Here is a 21663-nt window from a genome sequence, read left to right as displayed (position 1 = left end):
GAATCTCATTGGTTCCGGTGTTTGGTGACGATTTTCGTTGAAGATAACCAGGCCCGTGCGGGCCGAGGTTGGTCTTAAAGTATTTTAATAATAAATTGGAGGTGCATAAGATTGTGAATCAAACAAAGATGGGTGAAAGAAACTCCTCTTGAACGTTTTTCAATTTGTTATGCATACTTCCGCATCCGCAAGATGGCGGCCTCCATTGCGCTTCGGAATTCTCAAGCCAAGGCATAATCTGGTTTTCGACATAATACGTACGCGTTTATTGACAACACCGGCTTCGCCGGCTATTACGCTATTATATTTAGCTTTGTTATTCGAAGCAGAGTTGGAAAAACGCCACGATAAAGCGAATTTAACATTGATATACACCTCAACACGCAACCCATTGATGGCAATGGCGGGAAAAACCCGCTCGGGGGAGAAAACCCCCTTGGGGAGGGGGGGGGGCAAATGAATGCGCTACAACCTTCATTATGTAACCCTTAGTCATCCTGTCAAGTTTGGTTAAGATTGGATAAGTAACGACAGAATGCATTGGCGTCAAAAATTCATCAGACAGACAGACACAAATGGTGTATTTTAGTATGATGCACAATCAATAAATTGATTAATTACTTAATTATTATCGATTTATTATTTACTTATTTATTTTCTTTCTCATCTGGGCAATATCTCAGGCACCTTTTGAGCTAGGAGGCTGATATTTGGACATGGCAATGACCAAGTGATCTGTCTCTGAAAGGGTAGTTTTGATTTATTGATTAATTAATCGATTAATTATTTATTCTTTTCCGATAAATTACTTAATTAATTTTTTTTTTTTAAGTTACAGATTCGGATGAAGCAGTGTTGGTTTAGGTATGCTATTAGCCAATTGATTAAGAAATTAATTATTTTTACGATTATAATTTATTTTAATTGCGCAATTAATCAATCTATTGTTCACAAAGCTTTTTGATACCTCACTTATACTACAATACTGGGATTCCATGTTCAAATCCCATATACTGTGTTGATTTATCCATTATTCACCAATGTCCTTGTAGAAATTCATGCAACTGTATACTGAGTTAGGGTTGTCTCCTCATGTCCTTGTGCAGAGTTCAATAAGTGCAAGCCCCTCCATGAGATGTAGATTCATGGTAAAAGCATATTGAAGAGATTGTTACTTTTGAAGGGTAATTGGAATGGTACCTCGAGTCATAGGGAACATAAAGGTATGAATGGATTGGATGAGCAGGATATGGAATTATTGTCTCATTTGTTTTTGTTGCTGGATTGCTTTGTTTATGGATAAGATTTATTATCCCCACCCTTAAAAAAGGGGGTGGATATTGTAATTGGCTCCATCTGTCTGTTTGGCTGTTTGTCCATCCTTCAGGCTATCTCCTTTAAACGGTTGTGCATAAATTCACCAAACTTGGTTGTTATGATCAACACATGGCAAGAAGGTGCGATAACCATATCACTTTTGGCCCCTTCATCAGAGTGGCTAAGCCCTCCAGGCAAGCTAGACAATAGTGGTTCCTCGGCGAGTGGAAAAGAAAACAGCCTGTTCGTAGATTGCAACAAATGCAGCCAACCTCTATCATGCCTACAGGCTCCCACCTACCGTGCAAAGAGTGGTGCCATCCCAACCCTCTCCAGATGAGTGACGGGCTCTTCAACACGGGCACATACTTCTGGAACCAGTCCGACACTGCAGCTTGCGACTGTAGAAAGATACAGACAGCAGACTACTTGGTGGAGGAGTTCCCCGTATACCTCCTTGATGGAGGCTGGAATTTGCGGCAACTCACTGCGCAAACCCAGGAGTGACTGAGGACTGCCCATTTCACCAGCAAGTTCACTCAACTCAAAACAAACTATACAGAGAAGACCAGAACAATGTCAAAAGTAAAAAAATTTAACATAAGAATTTGTGTAAATGAAAACGCTGGACATATCGTTACTCTAGAGAAGAATGGAAACTGATAAAATATTACTCACCCAATTTAGGCTTTGAGTCCCAACCTCCCCAATCCTCACATCCCTCCAATGCGAGAAACTAGTTTGGACCAGCATCCTAAATGACAAAACTAGTAATTCATGCATATATTCTCGTATTATCTTGAGTAAAACTTGTAATTCATCATGCTGCAAGACCCAAGTGTGTCATTCTCGTGGTGCATTTGGATTGTTTCGGCGACATAAACAATCCAGACTTTTACTGTAGACATCCTTCTTTTGTTGGTTCATAATCATCTTCTAGTTAAAGATTCTTTTTGTTTTGTTTTTTACTGTAAATACGTTAAAGAAACAAAACCAAAGCTGTACAGCAGCATTCAAAATCTTGTCAAAGAAAATCTATTTATTGAGAAAAAGTGAGATCCAGGCACTCACTATACAGTGATAAACGTGCAGAAATTAAAAAGGCTTTGAGAAAGCTTTGATGTTGAGATGTTAAATAATCGGACATTTTGATCATTTGAATATGCCAAACTTATCAATACAAGGAACACTTGCGTGAGAAAAAACAATGCATACAAAAAGTATGCTGATAAACTCAAAATGTGCTTCTTTACTATGCTCCTCTTATTGCTATATCACAGGCAGCATAAAGTGCTGTGCATATATTATATTCCAAAAATGGTCAAATTTGGATCCAAGAGAAATTTAGACGTGAACAATTATTACATTCTTTGACCGCCGAAGAGAAGGCGTGTGCAAATTATTGCAGACAAAAATAAAATGAAGTAGAACTTTTCAAAGAAAGTGATGGAGTGTTAAGAAAGTGGTTTTACGACCAAGAGAAACATGAAATTAAATAAAGAAACAGGTTATAAAATTAAAATTGTTAAGAGCGGAAAACAGATTGAAAAAAAAAAAAATTAAATAAAAAGAAATTAAATAAAAAACAAAACTTGCAAGAATAAAATCTCAATTGACAATAAAATAAAAATAATGATAATAATAAAATAAATAATAATAATAATAATCATGGAATAAAATGACAAAATTTGTAAGGAGAAAAAGAGTGTGGAGTAGGGGGGCCTGGGGAGGGGGGAGGCAAAAATGATGCAGAGATGGAACAAAATAAAAAATACGAACGAGAAAGAAAATGTAAAGAGAGATATTAGAAAAGGCAACATAGAAAACAAAAAAAACTATAAAATAAAGTAAAAAAAACCAGTCCAGGTAAAGAAAGAAAAAGATAATATACGTAAAAATAATTCAGCATACGTTAAGCACAGCAGAATGTTCGGCAGTATCGAGCTATATCTGACGAATGACACTTCTTTGCAAGGCAAGTTTTTTGAACGCTCGGAGTAAAAGTACACCCGAAGCAACAAGGGCATCTTCAGCCTGAGCACAGTTGACATGAGAAACGCTAACTTGGAACACATTGCATTTAGGATTGTGGAAGTTTTACAATACCTGCGTATTCCAGCTCAGGCAATATATCTGTTAAGCTAACGCCACATGCATTTCGACACTCATCGATACACCTTTCGCGCATACATCCTCAAATGTTTATCGGAAAATCGGAAGTACAAAATAGAAATGAAGGTTCCAGAAAAAAAAAAGTATTTCGAGACGTATTGAAACGTAAGGACAAAACAACGGGTATGTTTTTTTTTTAAATTCTTTTGAAAGTTCAATAATTTCACGGGATGATGAAAATGACTGAAAACTTTTTTTGGAAGTGCAAGTCGCTAATTTGATACTCGAAAGAAAGAAGAAATTTAGAGAGATGGACAAATGAAATTATTGAACTTTGTTTAAAGCAAGTTGGTGTTTCACCGAGTATGAGCATCCTGCCCGTGATGAAGCGCGCTACATTCTTTCAGTACCAAGATCTACCAACATCCTCCAAAGAGAAACATCCCCAACCTCAACCAAAAATAATCATGCCATATTTTCATCACAAATTTCAAACAAACCTCTTAAAACGTTGGATTAACAGACTTGGCAACATCGTCTTGATTGCACAAGATGGCAGTTCTAAAGTGAATAATGTTGCACAAAACTGGACGGGGCTGCGAACAAATATGCCAGCACAACTGGTCATCAGAAAAAAGTGAATAACAACAATAATAATATTAACGCCACTAGTGAATGCTCATTGAGGAACGGCGTCGTCTTGACAACGGAACACAATCAGTGATGGTTTGAAGCCACAAGACAGAAGGCCAGCCTGACACGGTGCAGGGCGACATGGATAGGGCAGACGTCGAACGGGTGACCAATGGGATTGCTCGTCTGGCTCGTCTTACAGCCAATTGGCAAAAGCAGCGCACAAATGAACTGCTGATCCAAGAAAGTGACTCGAGTCTGCATGAGTGTTACAGAACGCCAAGCGTCTCGGATAGCCCAGCCACCCGCAGACGCTTCATTAGAGAACATAGTGCACAGGCAATAATTCATACTGCAGTTGACTCTCACCAATTCAAATAGACACATTCTGGAAGTCACATGAATTTGCTAAAATTCAAAATATTAACATTTATTTATTTGACATTCTTTTTTTTTCCTCCCCCTGGCCCAGCAGATGATGTGTAGCTTTGTATTCCAGATATTTACGTCATCGTATAAGACCCATAGTAATATGCGTAGTCTCTTGCTCTGTTGAAGGGTTAAAGCCCGAATCGTCAGTGCTACCTTGCTTCCCACCTTTGCCAACGTCCTGTACTACAACAATATGTCCAGGTGGAAAAGAATTGCCACCCAAATACAGTCTACAGGTCACCAGGAGTAATTTGTATACAGTACAAGACCATGAGTATTGAACAAAAGGGTTACTTTACAAGTATACTGCACATGTCATTTACAATACCGCACTAAACTACCATGACGTTACAGCTCTTCGGATACCTTCTGGCCATTATTTGAACTCATCCAGTGAAGGGCACTTCACAGGACGAGGGTCTCATCGAAGAAACAGCAAACAGTGCTCAAAAACTTCCTGTCGTATTGACCCAGATTCACCTTGTTTCTTTGAGCAGATTCCATAAGGCTGAAACAATGAGATGGTGCGGACAGGGATGTGAGGCAATAAAGGAACAAGGAGAAGGTTTGACGAACCCCCCCCCCCCCCCCCCAAAAAGCAATGAAGATTATGATTGAAGAAACTATCATGGAGGTTCAAATCAGAGATTGTGACTGGAAGCCAGAGTGAGCCAATTAGGTACAAGGATGCAGGTATTGCGTAATACGTTGTGGGGATGACGAATGCACGCACGTACATTGTTCAAAGGAAGTTTTGAACAGGTTCCATTGCGATCAAATGAAGACTATGATTAAGGGGTCATCTATTTATTATGTAAGTACTGGAAGGGAGGTTGGGGAGGAAAGGAGTTTGCGGTCAGGTATTGATAGAGGAACGAAGCAACGGGAGAGATGAAGGAAAGGATGGGAGTGTGGAGAGAAGTGAAATAGGTTTGCGAGAATGTAGGAATAATGAGGGGGAAAGGAAGGGGTAACGAAGGAAGGAAGTCAATAATTCTACAATACTTGCATATTATGTAGTAAATACATGAATCCTATTCTGAAAGAGAATATGCATAATAAACTACAGTGTAGCCAATGTTATAGAACCAAATAACTACGACTACTACTATTCCTGGTGTTTACTTTAATGTGGCTGGCCGAAAGTCTGAGGGTCTTGAGTTCGAGCCCCTGTTTTTTTTTGTTTTTTTTTTGTATACAAGATCGAGGCTCGTGAAAGAGCGAACATTAATCACACAGAAAGACAAACCGACACATAAAACATATAACATAGGGAGCGGTCGACAAGATGGGGAGAGAGGGGGAAGGACACAAACACAACATTTGAGAGCAGGGACCGAGAGACATGGAGACATCGAGAGATCTGAGAGAGGGCGAGGGCTTTGGGGGGGGGGGGCGTGGGAAGGGGGCGGTGGGAGAGGTATAAAACATATGGACACTGCCAGGACTTCCAGGAAAGAAGTTGGAATTTCAAACAAGGTGGATCTGGGGTGAATTAGCGGGGGTAGAAAAGATCAAGGTTTTGGATGGGGGAAGATAAGAGATGGTGGTGAACAGCTGTTTTAAAGACCTGGAGGGAGGAGTGGGATTGAAGGGAGTGAGGGAGTTTGTTCCAGAGGCGGGAGAAAAGAGGAATGAAAGAGTGAAGGTGAGCAGAGAGCCGAGATTTCGGCAGTTTAACCATCAGAGGGTTGCTGGCAGATCTTGTTGTGCCGTTGAAATAACACCAGGTGGGTTGACTCATCCTGCCATCCTTCCGAGGTTGGCAAAATGAGCCATTCCATTATCCGATGTTGGAGTGGTGACCCGTCCAGAATTTGTACTCCTTAGCCAATGAAACGGCCTCAGCATCTCCTATGAGTCTCAAGGTGTGAAAGGAATGGTTAATATACTACTCCTACTACTACTACTACTACTACTACTACTACTACTACTACTACTACTACTACTACTACTACTACTACTACTACTAATACAACTACTACTACTACTACTCTGCATACCCAGCTAAAGGGTGTAGTGACTCCCATTGGGGGGTTGAACACTTTGCACTTCGTTCCCTTTGGACAGGGGTGACGTTAAGTGAGGGCAGAAATTTTGGAATTTTTTTGGACATTCTGCTGGCGTTCCTCTTCACGAAGAACGCCGTGGGGTCTTTAATGCCCACCAACTACAGACTTGGCATTTAATATGGAATTTTTTTTTTGTGGGGGTGAACTTACTTTTCAAGATGACTTAGAACCAAATGTTCATTGGAATTATGTTGAAATTATTCTCGATTTTGTTAATGTGACCTTTAAAAGAAACAAAAACCACATTTGACATTTCGAAGCAAATAAATTGATCCTTGAAAGTGATGTGAACTGATATCGAACTCAATTCACGGACAGTACTGTGTTAAACTTATGTGCGTTTTCCAGAAGTATCTCTTTATTTTGCACATTAGCCAAATTTTTTTTAAACAAAAACAAAAGTTAAATTACGACTGGGATTACGGACAGTAAAATTACAGTTCAGTACTTCGTGTAACCCCCACGAGCATTCAGGAGAGCATGTACACGTTGAGGCATGCTGTTCATGAGATTTGCCAAGGTTTGGACAGGAATCGCTTGCCATGCAGTTACAATAGCCTGCTGCAATTCATGCACAGAGGCAGGCTGCTGGTCCAAGTTGTCGATTTGATGCGTTAATTCTGCCCACAAGTTTTCTATTGGATTCATATCCGGGGACATGGCAGGCCACTCCATATGCTCTTCACCACGGTCAGCAAGAAAGTGTTGGATAATGTGAGCACGATGAGGCTGTGCATTGTCATCTTGGAAGACAAAGTTTCCTCGAAAGGCTGCACAAACAAATGGAAGCAATGTTTCTTCCAGAATGGCCCTGTGCTTGAACTGGTTCAGGTTTCCATTCAGAACAACCAGGTCAGTTTTGCCCCATGCATGAAAAGCAGCCCAAACAGTCACCCCACCACCTCCAGCTAGGACTCTTGGCACTATACAATCTTCGTTGTAGGCTTCATGCACTTGTCTGCACACTCGGAAGCGGCCATATTGACGATGGACCAGAAATCTAGACTTGTCACTGAAGATCACGTGATTCCAGTGTCCTGGCTGCCATTGACGGTGCTCTCTGGCCCACTGCAATCGGCGCTGGCGGTGTTGTCTGGTCAGACGTGGCTTTCTCAGCGGACGCCTGGCACGATAGCCTGCTTGAACCAGTCGTTGGTTGACTAGCCTTCTGGATACAGGCACATTTGTCAGTTGCTGCCACTCAGCCCTAAGCCGATTAGCTGACTTGGTACGGCCATTGCGGACTAACCGGTGCAGCTGGCGATCATCCTTCCTTGTGGTTCTGCGGGGACGTCCTGACCTCGGTATTGGAGTAGGGACACCCCTCTGAGCATTTCGTTTCAGGATCTTTGACACCTGACCTTGAGTGATGCCATACTGCCGAGCAATAGCACGCTGTTTCATGCCGGAATTTCGTAAAGCCACCACTAAATGACAAACAGCATTGTCGAGTTGACGGACCATCTCCAGGGGAAGCGGCAATAACTTCTGTAGACGTGCAGCAGTTGTTTTCCACTAATACAGAACGCAACAACCCTTATATATCCGATTGTGAAGCCAATCGTCAAATGTACCTGTCCGTACATTTTGTCACGCCACCTGTGATATAATCCTGTTATTGACTTCTTGCTTCGACAGACAATCTGTGACATGGTTCTTTTAACAAAGAAATCACCGAAGCGTAAAAGAAACTCACCAGATTGATATACCGAGTTCAGAAAGTAAACCCAAGTCAAGAAAAAAAAAAATTCCATATTAAATGCCAAGTCTGTAATTCCGGCAGAAGGGACGCCCACTCAACGTCCATCACATTGATGAATCTCTGTCGGTGAAACAAGGGGATGATAGTTTAGAGCTAGGTCGGGATTCAAACCCAGGCTTGTGGGCATAAAACTGAATAAAGAAACCAATAAAACAGCAGAAAAACATTCATTCCAGCACTAAGGAGGCTCATGTCAAGGCTAAATCCTTCACTAATCCCAGCTTAGCTCTCACCTTAACCTCTGCATTCCCTCCATCACAATCTAACAGGTACAAGTGCAATGTTAACTCTAAGGCTAACCCTGTTACTAACCCCGGCAGGAAACTGACCCCAAATTCAAACTTGATATTGTGAGTGCCTGATTATTCTTTATCCCCGGAGTAACCAGTGCACGACTTAGCGCATTACCGTTTATCAACGATTTCACTACCGTATGGTACATGGAAACTAATGGGCAACAGTGCAATGTACGAAGGTAAACCCAGATCACAATGCTCTCTGTACCTTTGCCATCCTGCTTTGAAAAAGCAAAACATTCCCAAACGTGTCGTTTTTTCTTTCAAAGTTCACACCAAATAGATGATAAAGTAAAAAAAATGAGAATGATTGTGATGATGTGATGGCAGAGGCAAGGCTTCACCCTAACCTTTGCATAGATCTCAAATGTAATCAGACTCTCATGCTCTCTCACCATCTCGGCCAGGCCCGGCACACAGGTATCATATGGAAACTGCTCAAAGCTTCCTGTCTATCAAGCTGGATTTGCCTTGAATCTTCAAGAATATTTCATATGGCCACAGTGTAAAATAACGGGGCATGTCAAAAGTGAAGAAAGCTCCAAGGAAAATCTGAGTCAATGGATGGGAAGTAGGTTCGATACAGGGATCCAATCTGTGGAGATGTCTATCAATCGCGATTCTCCGTTAACGGTTTACAGCCTGCTTCATCGAGTCCGTCGGTATAACTTATGGAAGCAAAAAAGTAGTTTTCATTTTGGCGGTTCGATTTTTGTGTCCGCACATCCGTCGTCATGAGTTCCTGGAAGCTCCAAGCAGTCGAGGCCAATGCGCGATGCTTATTTCGCTCTGACGAAGGACGAACGTTCAAAAAGTCAAACTTACCTCGTTTCCTAGTGGTGGAAGTCCCATTTTTTTATCATCTTTTAATTGGCTAAAGCCATAGTTTATCCTATCTGCCGACACTGACCAATACTATCCTTCACAGAGATGAATGTTCCATTTAATCTCCAGTCTACAGTAAAGTAGCCTAAGTGAGTGGAGGCGGGTTTTATTGCTATGCGGCTAGATGATACAGTGTGCAATAAATACAGTAGAAGAGATACCTCCAACGCAAAAACAAAACAAAACATAAACCAGTCTATTTGAATTGGTGGCATTCTAGTAATGGTATATGTAGGAAACCATTCAAATTGTTGCAATTCAAGTTAGTAAGTTATCAAATTGGCAAGAGTCAACTATATTTGCCTTCATTTTTGCCCTAAAAGTGCATGGAGTTTGTGAAAGGTGAGTCAAAAAATAGTTCTTCGTAAGTCTTTTAATGTCCTCTTAAGTTTTCTTTTTTGGCATACAAATGCAAGGAGCCTTATCTATAAGAGCAGGATCCTTGAGTCTTAATGGTGGCTTGACAGGTCTGACTGGGCCGCTATCTCTGTCGTATCCTGGTTGCCACCAGTGACATTGCTTGTGTAGCTGCCACCCCTATCAGTCTCCTTTCCAGAAAGGATCCTCAAGATCTCAGAGAGTTGCCTCTCCATACAGGAAATCCTTCCACTAAGGAAACGCACATCTTCTCGAAGATCATTCCTTGCCTCAAGAACAGCAGCTTGCAGGCTTTGCTCAGCAATGGGCCCAAACGGCGGACAGCCAGAGGGTATTCCGGCAATTACAGGGCTGGGGCCCGGTGAGTTCCGATTACCCACGTCTGCCCAGTCCAATCGCTGGTTGCTTTGAGTGATTCCACTGTCACATGAGTCTGTTTTGTGCAACGGTGTCTTAATGGGTGTTTCTGCTGGACATACAAGCCCAAGAGGTGCCATTTCAATCGTCTCAGGTATCCTCACACCCACAAGTGTTTCGGCCTGCTGCGGTTGCTGTGGCTGAGCAGGAGGTGAAACAAGAGCTCCCTTAAGCCGTGACCAACCACGTGGCCCAGCTGGACGTCCTGATGTCTCTACCAGAGGCTTAGATCGAGTGGTGGTAACTGCAAGTGATGGCATTGGCCTCTTGTTGTCTGTTGTGAGAAGTAACGAGCAAGGTTTCACTGCTGCAGTTGGAAAGGGCACGGGTGTTGTCTCTGTAACAGTGACTATGCTTGACTGGGGTCCGCCATTGACCATCGGAGATCCAGGGCCAAGTGTTCCAGCCGTCCATTCAATGTCGGACCGCTGCTGCCGTCCAGCAGTAAGGCGCGCCTCTTTCTGCTGCTTAAAGCGCTGGAAAAGCTTACGAACAGGATGGTCATTTGGTAGCTCAAATGGTTGCTCATTCTTCTGTTTCTTCCGCTCCTCTTCTTCCTTTTTCACGTCAGAAATTTTTCTGAAGACAATCTGTCATTCCAGAAAAAAACACAATGTCGAAGTTAGACGATTTATACATACAAATATAACATTCCAGAAAGATTTTTGATGAACTACTTCGATTATCTAGGGAAACAAATGAAGTGATAAAACATTAGAGCAACAACAAACATATCCTTTTTGAAAGCAACAGGCCATGTCATGTTCATGGAAGTAAAGCTGACCCAGAGCGCACGTAAACACCGATGTCAAAGTCGTCAGTATAAATAATGCTTCATACAAACATAATTCTCATCAATGTAATAGACGTTGCATTTACAAACAGGCTTCCTCCGGGTAGGTAGATGATGCTCTCGTGGGACGAGAGCACTGAGCTGGACGACAGTCACATGCATGGACTAAACAATCTGCCCAAAGCAAAACAGTCTCATCACGCTCTTATAACCATCTCCTCTGAGAGTGGGCCCAATGAGGTCCATCTGGTGCTCGTCCTGCTTCCCTGGCCATATGCAATCCACAAGGTACGAGCCAACGGGCATCCCTATCTCCCATAAGAGGCCAAGTGACTCATTGTTATCCAGAGGCACAGGGTATGTGGGGAGAACCGGAGGGGAAAGGGAAGAGTCGGGTAATAACAAAGTTAACTCACAGACATTTTCAGTTTATACACGTTACGACCAAGGCTGCAGTTCCTGCAATTGTAAAAATTAAGTTCATCGTGATCTGTACAGCAAACCAAAGCAAAAAAAAACAAAAAAACAACAACAACCTTTATTTATTTACCTTTTTCTTGCAGTTCTATTTCATCCCAGCTAACACAACACCGTTGGGCCGACGTTGGCCCAACGGTGTTGTGTTAGCTGGGATGGGAATAAAATCCCTCTATATCTCAAACAGAATACACCTACTACATAAACATTTGATATCTCACTGCAATCTTTACAAAAACATGGATATATATTTGTAAACCTTACTTCTGGTTCCAGATGCTTTCACACATGACGCTGGTTCGAGAGTTCCTCCCTCCAGCTCATCAAAGCTACGTTTCCCGGACCAGATCCGTTGTTTTATGTTTTATGTTGGAATTAGTCCAAAACGGGGGATTATGAGTTTGGTCTCGTCCGTCCGTCTCCAACCATATGTCGGAGATGTATGGATAGATTTTGTTCATACTTGGCGCAAAGACAATACATGATGGTATACATATGCACATCATTTTGTTTCACGGTGCGATCAAAGATGGCCGACTGGCGGCCATTTTAGTTGTAAAAAACCCGTTATTGAACACGTCCTCATCCTTTTCTCGGACATGAATTTACTGATGTTGTTCAAACTTTGCACACAGATAACGAATGATGGCTTACATATGCCCATCTTTTAATTTCGAGAACAGATCCAAGATGGCCGACTGGCGGCAATTTTGTTACTTAAACGTGTCCCCAACCATATTGAACATGCATGGTCCGATTTTGTTCAAACTTGGCACAAGCCAGCACATGACGGCATGCACGCGCACTTCACTTTATTTTGCGCTTGATCAAGGATGGCTGACTGGTAGTCTGGCGGCCATTTTAGTTGTAAGAAACCCGATATTGAACACGTCCTCATCATTTTCTTGGAGATGCATATGCCGATCATGTTCAAACTTGGCACACAGATAAATGGATGATGGGTTACATATGCACATCATTTTCTTTCGACATAAGATCCAACATGGCCGACTGGGGGCGTGTCCCCAACCATATTGAACATGCATGGTCCGATTTTGTTCAAACTTGGCACAAGCCAGCACATGACGGCATGCACGCGCACTTCACTTTATTTTGCGATTGATCAAGGATGGCTGACTGGTAGTCTGGCGGCCATTTTAGTTGTAAGAAACCCGATATTGAACACGTCCTCATCATTTTCTTGGAGATGCATATGCCGATCATGTTCAAACTTGGCACACAGATAAATGGATGATGGGTTACATATGCACGTCATTTTCTTTCAACATCAGATCCAACATGGCCGATTGGTGGCCATCTTGTTACTTAAATGTGTCCCATCCTTTTCTTGGACATGCATGGACCGATTTTGTTCAAACTTGGCAAAAAGACAATACATGAGAGTATACATATGCAGAAGATTTTGTTTTGTCATCCGACCAACGATGGACGACTGACGGCCTTTATTTCCGTACAGCAAAATTACTAAAACCATGGTGGGGGCTATGACATTTTATGTCTTTTTCTTCTTGTTTCAATTGACACCATGCAAATTGGCTGGGTGTTGTTACCTGTTACCTCTCTCATTTGCTGAAGTGCCAGCCATGGCACTTCAGCAAATAACTTATATGGCTCCATGGGACTAACTCAATCTGTAAACTTTCCAACCTGGATTTCTGTCAATGGCAAATCCTCCCTTCTTAGATTTGGTTATGACAAACTTTCCCATATATATATATATATACTAGCAAAAGTACCAGGCGTTGCCAGGTAACAATGAGTCGCTTCCTGATGGGATTATGATATTCGTAATCTGGGTTCTTCATCCAGCAGGAATTTTAAAAACATGTCGCAAGTACACTGGAGCAGTGGCGTATCGAGGAAAAATGATGCTCAGGGCGAGATGTCAAATTGCCGCCCCTCGTAACTTCCCATAAGTCTGAATGGTGTGCGTGTGTGTCCCCGTGTGTGTGTGTTTGTGTGTGTCCCCGTGTGTGTGTGTGTGTGTGTCCCCGTGTGTGTGTGTGTGTTTGTGTGTGTGTCCCCGTGTGTGTGTGTCCCTGTGTGTGTGTGTGTGGGTGTGTGTGTGTCCCCGTAGGTGGGTGTTTGCACATTGGGTCAATTAATTTGTTCACCAATCAAAAGGTAGAAGCAGATTGTTGTTTTAGATCTAAAGCTCAACGGTCAATGCTGCATAAAATCATTTGGTTTTTTTTGATCGAAAGCTCAAAGGTCAATGCTGCATAAAATCATTTTTAACAAATTTCGTTATTTTGAGCATATGGAAGAAGAAGAAGATGATGTAAAAATACAAACGGACACGGACGGGCTTTGCATTTTTGCGGACGGGACACGGACGGTTCAAAACCACAGTGCGATAAGCTCCATAAACTCTTAATCCGAACCGATCTTCAAAATTCCAACTTCAGAATTGACTCCCACTCCTTCCTCCAGAATTGACTCTCTTCAATCCCACTCCTCCCTCCGGGTCTTTAAAACAGCTGTTCACCATCTTCTCTTATTTTCCCCCATCCAAAACCTTGATCTTTTATACCCCCGTTAATTCACCCCAGATACACTTTTTTTGAGGTGCTGACTTCTTTCTTTCCTGGAAGTTCTAGCAGTGTCCATGTGTTTTGTACCTTTCCCCAGAGCCGTTTATACACATGTGTATGAAGGGCTCTGCCTTTTCCACGCCCCGCCTGACCCCCCCCCCCCCCCGCTTTCGCATGCTTCCTCCCCCCCCCCCCCCCGAGCCCTCTCCTTCCCACGGATATTCCGATGTCCCTGTTCTCTGCTGTTGTACTTGTGTGCTTCCCTCTCTGTCCCCATCTTGTCTCCCGCCCCCTTTATTGTATGTTTTGTGTATCCTTTTGTTGTTTTTTTTTGATTGATGATAGCTCTTACACGAGCCTCGATGTTTTATCCCCCCCCCCCCCTCCCCAAAAAAACCTCTAACACCAACAGAAACAGCTGTCCCAACTACTAATAAATAGCACCACAAAGCGGGCATAACCCCTCAGCCCATGCATGGTGAAAGGAAGCATTGATGATAATTTGTTATTTGAAGTTGATTTGAAGCCAGTAGGAACTGCAAGTAATGAAATTTTCGCCCATTAACCCATTAACCCATTCCGCACCCATGAACCTTCCTCTACTCAACCCCAACACACACTGCAAAAATGGAGTTAATCGGACAAGCCGTTCTGCTCGAAATTGACGGAAACCAATTTCAAGATGGCTACCGTGGCGGCCATATTGAAAATCGCAGCACGCCCATTTTCGAAAGGCACCTTCCTCTACTCAACCCCAACACACACTGCAAACGTGGATTTAATCGGACAAGCCGTTCTGCTCGAAATTGACGGAAACCAATTTCAAGATGGCTACCGTGGCGGCCATATTGAAAATCGCAGCACGCCCATTTTCGAAAGGAACCTTCCTCTACTCAACCCCAACACACACTGCAAAAATGGATTTAATCGGACAAGCCGTTCTGCTTGAAATTGACAGAAACCAATTTCAAGATGGCTGCCGTGGCGGCCCTATTGAAAACAGCAGCGCACCCATGAACCTTCCTCTACTCAACCCCAACACACACTGCAAAAATGGATTTAATCGGACAAGCCGTTCTGCTCGAAATTGACAGAAACCAATTTGGCTGCTGTGGCGGCCATATTGAAAATCGCAGCGCGCCCATTTTCGAAAGACACCTTCCTCTACTCAATCCCAATGCATTAATGGATTTAATCGGACAAGCCGTTCTGCTCGAAATTGACGGAAACCAAAAGTTGACGGAAGCCCGGATGGCTGCCGTGGCGGCCATATTGAAAATCGCAGCACGCCCATTTTCGAAAGGAACCTTCCCCCACTCAACCCCAACACACTGCAAAAATGGATTTAATCGGACAAGCCATTCTCCTTGAAATTGACGGAAACCAAAAGTTGACGCCCGCCCGGACGACAATACCCCTTAGTCCATTGGGCTGAGGGGTGAAAAGTGTTCTTTCAATCAAGAACGTTTCATTCAAAAAACGCATCTCCGAGCAGTTCCCATGGAAGTAAGAGTTAAGTTAAGAACGATTATTAAGTTGAATTTGAAAAAACTAACCCCAGAATGATAATGACAGCCTCGCTTAAATAAATGCATATACGTATACAAATATTATAAAATCGAGAGATTATGGCAAATTTTGTCAGATTTCATTCCAGATTTGGAAGTTATTTAGTTTACAGCATCCAATCCTCATATCAGAATCCAGATTTTGATGATATGCTTCAATCATGTAATGATAAATCGATCATGTTTCCAAGGCAAGGCATGTTTGAATAGGCCGAAACAAAATCGTGGCTGAGAACCCAGTGAGATGCAGTGGGATGACCAAGATGGTGGGCCGCCATATTGGTAAGCCACAACATCGGGTGTCCAGATTCGCGGCGGGTTCGTATCGAGTTAATTTCAAAATCATAATTTTATTAAGGAATTTTTGAAACCTCCTACTAGTTAGGTCCAAAACTTCAAATCCGCGACCATTTTCTGGCTAGTAAGGTTTGACGATTGATTTGACTTCTATTGACATTTTATAACAAAAATAGCCTCTATGTCCCTCCCAAAAATCCCGGCATTTTTCGCCAGAGGCCCGAATCCAAGATGCCCGCCGGCACTATCTTGAAAAATTAATTTTGAACCAGAACACCTAGAATCACGTACAAAGACACTTTTTTGGGTAATTTGACCACGAGGATTCCGAATCTGACATTAGTTTGACGTTATGACATTAATTTGACCCAGAAATCCAAGATGGCCACCATCCAGTCGAGCGAAAATGCAACTTTTAAATGGGAGAACATATGATCATGAATTAACACATTATTTTGGCTAAATCTATACTGGCCACGGAATTGAGGTCCTGATTAGTGAATTGCTATTTTCTTGTTTTTTATTTGTCTGTGTGTGTAATGTCATATACTTATTTCTGTCTTTCCAGGGAGTATACGAGCGAATGAGACGGCACTGAGAAGCGCAGTATTCAGAAGATAGCTGTCAAGAGAATGTCCACCGTTCCGTGTGTCCTCCAGTGTGGCGGGCTTTGCAATGAAGCCACTGATGTCGTTACCTCCGTTGAGAGTTGGGAAAATCTCAAGAAAAAAGCCCTGTTATGGAGCGGTCTTGACAAGTTCGGAGACGTTTATGCAACAGTCAATTGGGATAATGGTCCCGGCAGACAATGTGTCCATAAATCATGTAGGCTGACCTTATGGAATGCTAATAAACTGGAGCAGGCCAAGACAAGACAGAAAAAACGAGAAGTCAAGGAATGCCAATCTCAGTCTTCGTCTATGTCTGAGGCTTTCCCCCCGGCTGCTTCTCCACCTGCCAAGCGGCTGCGATCAAGTGTAGAAGGGCTGATACATGAAAAAACAAAATGTGTCTGGTGCTGTAAACGGGAGTCGGCAAAGCACCCAGAATCAAAGCTGTCCCTGATTTCGTATGATAATGCATGGGCAACGTTCAAGAGTCACACGGTGGTCCTCGAAGATCAGAGCATGCGAGACAGAATCAACTGTGTGATCGATTATGCAGCTGATGACCCATATGCGATTGAGATCAGATATCACAACAAATGCTGGTTGAAATATGTGCGTAGTTACCAGAAAATGAGTGAAGATGACAAACTCCCACGCATGCACAATGCCAATCTCCGTGAGGCTCAGACTATCTTCTTTGACCACATCAGAACAGTTATCTTTGAGGAACGTGAGCTAAGGTCACTACAGAGCCTCCTCAAAGACTACAGCTCTATCATATCTCGGTATGGCTTCTCAACATCCAGCATCAAGTCATCCTTTATCAAAGATATCCTGACCCGGGAGTTTGAGGGCAAGATCGGCTTCCACTCCCGCCCTCAGAGAAACCAGAGCGACCTAGTCTATGACACGTCTGGGGGTGGTTCATATGTTGAAGCAGCACTTTCCCGCCATCGGTGTTGGCAGTGAACAACTGGTGCACAATGTGGCTAAGCGGCTCAAGGATGATGTCAAGTCAATCAAACCCATCCCATGGCCGCCAAGAGTCGAGGAGCTAGAAGAGGAGGAAGAGCTCTCGCCTCTCATGGTGCAGCTGCTATCTGCTTTGCAGGGGAAGAAGGCGGTAGATCTGTCTCCCAGCACACTCTCTCTCACCTCTCTCATCACGCAGTACATTACAAAGCGACCCACCACTACCGCCATCAATGCCACCGTCACCCTTCATGGGATGACTCGCAGCAAGGAGCTTATTGACTCTTACTACAAGCTGGGCATGGGGATCAGCTACCCGAACGTGCTTCTCTTACGTGACCTCTGGACCATGCATGACCTCGAGCGATGTTTGATCTGTCCTGATGAGATCGCTGAGGGAGAACCAAGCATTAGTATCATTGACAATGATGACTTTACCAACGACACGTTGACAGGAGGGGGTACTGCACACCGCTGTAACTGGATGTTTCTGCAGCGTCTAGAACGTCTTGTACCGGATTATGAGGCTAACATCCAGGATGAGCAAACACGCATCACAGACGCAAAGACTGTGTCACAGGCACTAACTGAGAAGGCATCTGAGATGCAGGTAGTTAAGCCGTATAGGATGATAAAACGTGGGGAGCCTCCCATCCGGCCAACGCCCACTATGTTCTCATCAAGTACAAAGCATCAGTGCAAGCGGAGCATTTTTCATGCCCTTGCTCGTGTGGACGTGGATGGTGACCGCCCTGATGCAGCTGAGCAGGCTATCCCTTCATACAATGGGTTTTATGCTGGTTTAAATGTGGAGCAAGGGAAGAGCAAGGCTTATTTTCATATGTCCTACAATCAACCGCCCAACAAGTCAGTTGTGAATGACATCATGGACAAGCTTTCTATCATCATTGCCACCAAGCACATGCCTTTCGCCTTCTTAGTGGGAGATCATCCCGTGTACGTCCTCATTACCCTGCTCAAGGCCGAGAACCTAAAGAAATACCATGACATTGTGCCCTTTCTAGGTCCCTTCCATACACAGTGTGTGATGATGAGTGCTATATACAAGCGCTACAACGGGAGTGAGTTAGGAGATGTACTCGTGGCAGCAGGAGTTATTGCCGAGGGCTCCGTTGATCATGCGCTGAAAGGCAAGCATTACAAAAGGGGGCTGCGTTGCTTGAGGCTTATGTATGAGGCGCTCATGAGTCAGCTGGTGCAGGAGAGGCTCGTGCCCTGCCTGGCTGATGAGACGAGGGAGAACCTCGAGTTTCTGAGAGGCACATATACCCAACACCTACATGAAATTGAATGACCCCTTCCCTTCTGCCCAAGCATTTAAAACACTTCTATGTAGCGTCAGCAACAAGGGGCGGATGCAAAAGCTGATATGCACCTACCTGACAGACCTTGCAGAGAGTGTTGATGCAGAGATTGTCTACTCTGTTGGCTCCCACTGCACCAATTTGTCAACCCAGCAACCAATGGAGAACTACAGCTTTGACCAGTCTGAGGCTGATACTGTCCTCTTTTCTGCTTACGCAGTTCTGCGTGAATCAGGCTACAGTGGCCCTGTTGTCATTGATACCGCTGATACCGATGCCTATGTCGCGGCAGCAGTCATCTCGCAGCAGCTGCCCGGAAAGCTCTGTATCAAGAGGAAGAAGGAGACTATCTTATGTCATGGCCTGGTTAATGACGAGATGGCAGACTGTATTGTGCAGCTGCACTGTATGACAGGCTGTGATGCCAACTCAGGCTTCTATGGCAAGGGTAAGAAGTTGGTGTATGACCGGGTGGCGAAGAGCCCTGTGGCTCGACGGCAGCTCTCGCTGTGTGGAGATAGCCTTGACCTTGAGGAGGAGGTGCTAGAGGAGCTCTTCCAGTTCACACGACATGTCATCTATTGCGACGAAAAGAGTAGCACCATGGCTGAGGCCCGTGCAGCAAAGTGGAAGACATTGAAAAACAAATCATTTATCCATTTCCCTCCAGATGCAGACAGCCTACGCCAACACTGCCTCCGAGCAAACTACTTGGCATATCTTGTGCGTCATCCCTCCAAGAAACACCACCCCTCGCCACTCGGACATGGCTGGGAGCTGGTGGGTGGTCGCTGTCGCCCTGTCCGCCACACGCAACCTGCTCTCCCGACACATCTACCTGCACCAGGGCCAGCTGAAGAGAGTGAGGAAGATGAGAGCCAGGAGGGGAATGAGGAGCGAGATGATGATGTACAAAGGCGGGGAGATTCATCGGAATCTGATGATTCAGATTCTAGTGAAGCAGAATGCTCTGATTCGGACTAATCATATAATTAAAGGTCATATTGATTAATTACTTCATTTGAAAACTGTTCAAGTCACAGCTATTAAAAATAGCTTATTTTGAAGTGTAATGAGTTTACTTGTCATGCAATCATCAATTACTTTACTGCAAGATATCCTTATGGAGGTAGTTTCTTTAACATGTTTAAGTACAAAAGTTGCATTTTCGCTCTACTGGATGGTGGCCATCTTGGATTTCTGGGTCAAAATAATGTCATAACGTCAAACTAATGTCAGATTCGGAATCCTCGTGGTCAAATTACCCAAAAAAGTGTCTTTGTACGTGATTCTAGGTGTTCTGGTTCAAAACTTAATTTTTCAAGATAGTGCCGGCGGTCATCTTGGATTCGGGCCTCTGGCGAAAAATGCCGGGATTTTTGGGAGGGACATAGAGGCTATTTTTGTTATAAAATGTCAATAGAAGTCAAATCAATCGTCAAACCTTACTAGCCAGAAAATGGTCACGGAATTGAAGTTTTGGACCTAACTATACCTACCTTAGAACATCCGCTGGGACCCCAAACGTTCCACAGGAGGTTTGGCGGGGTGTGGAATTATATATAATTATATAATTATACATTGTATGGGACAATTTATTGCTAGAATAGTTGGATTGTATTTCAATGTGAATCTTGTGTAAAATGAGTTCTCAAAGCATGCAAGGAAAAGTGCAGGGAACCAGGATCAAGCAACCACCATCTGTGGAATGACCCAGTGGTCTCTAAGGATGTGAACGGAGGCAAGAATGTTGACTTAGCTCGGAGTCACGACAACAGGGGATTACCCCAAAACTGAGGGAGAGTTTGGGGACGGACAGACACTCCTGTTTTATAATATACATACATACATATATATATATCGTGTATATATATCACTCTCTAATCCTCATTCTTACTCACATCCCTCATCTTCGAAGTCAGTCTCTCTCTCTCTCTCTCTCTCTCTCTCCCTCTCCCTCTCCCCCTCCCCCTCCCCCTCTCCCTCTCCCTCTCTCTCTCTCCCGCTGTTGCATCTTTTCCCCATCTTATTCTGCTGTTCGTTTTGTTCTGTTGCGTCCTGATCTGTCCTGTGTTCTTGCTCCTCCAAGAGCCCCGACTCTGTATACAAGTCATATTAATAGATCTAAATCCTTCATCTGCATCAGTAATTTGAAACAGAAAGAGAAGACTCAAAGTGAAGCAAGTGTGTGAAGTTGGATAAAGAAGAAGGAAATTAAAAAGCTCAACTTGCGGTGCGATGTCATTCGATTTGACACATCCCGACCAATCCACTTACCTGACTCGCACAAACACTTTTCTCAGACATTGATAAGCAATGAAACGAGAATGGATTTCAAAATATTTATTCACTTTGCAAAAATATTTCATTAGAAAGTGCGTTTCGCCTGATCCGTGTGTTTTAAAATACATTTTCAGTCGGATCTCTGATATTTGGATTGATGTAAATGGTGTTTGACTGGCAGGGTAGACAAGAGGTACGTGCTCTAAGCCCTACAGCCTGGGTTCGAATCCAGGCCCAGCTAGAAACTGCCATCCTGGTGGGTGTTTCACAGGCAGGGTGATTCCGTCCTTGTGTGTGTCGTCCTTCCGATGGACATCTGCTGACAATAGCTGGTGTCCGTTTAAAGATCCCACGATGACAATCGCAAAGAGTACGCGAGATACAAATTCCTGCCCAGACTGACAGTGGGGAAGGCAATGGCAAACCACCCAGCATAACCCTTGCCAAGAAACTGCTTTGGCAACAATACCGCTCGTCAAAG

General features: G+C 43.6%; 1 protein-coding gene across 1 annotated transcript in view; it reads right to left on the bottom strand.

Moving 5' to 3' along the window:
- Positions 1-9885: 9885 nt before the first annotated feature.
- KCNH1 (potassium voltage-gated channel subfamily H member 1) overlaps positions 9886-21663 on the bottom strand; it is a 728543-nt gene continuing 716765 nt past the window's right edge. Inside the window, exon 11 of the mRNA XM_068131096.2 lies at positions 9886-10894. Coding sequence (XP_067987197.1) covers positions 9959-10894 — 936 coding nt within the window. The 3' untranslated portion in view covers positions 9886-9958. The remainder of the gene's footprint in view (positions 10895-21663) is intronic.

This window comes from Myxine glutinosa, chromosome 11 (genome assembly GCF_964187855.1).
Source record: "Myxine glutinosa chromosome 11, kmMyxGlut1.1, whole genome shotgun sequence".
Lineage (NCBI taxonomy): Eukaryota > Metazoa > Chordata > Myxini > Myxiniformes > Myxinidae > Myxine > Myxine glutinosa.
This window is presented reverse-complemented; position numbering and strand designations above follow the sequence as displayed.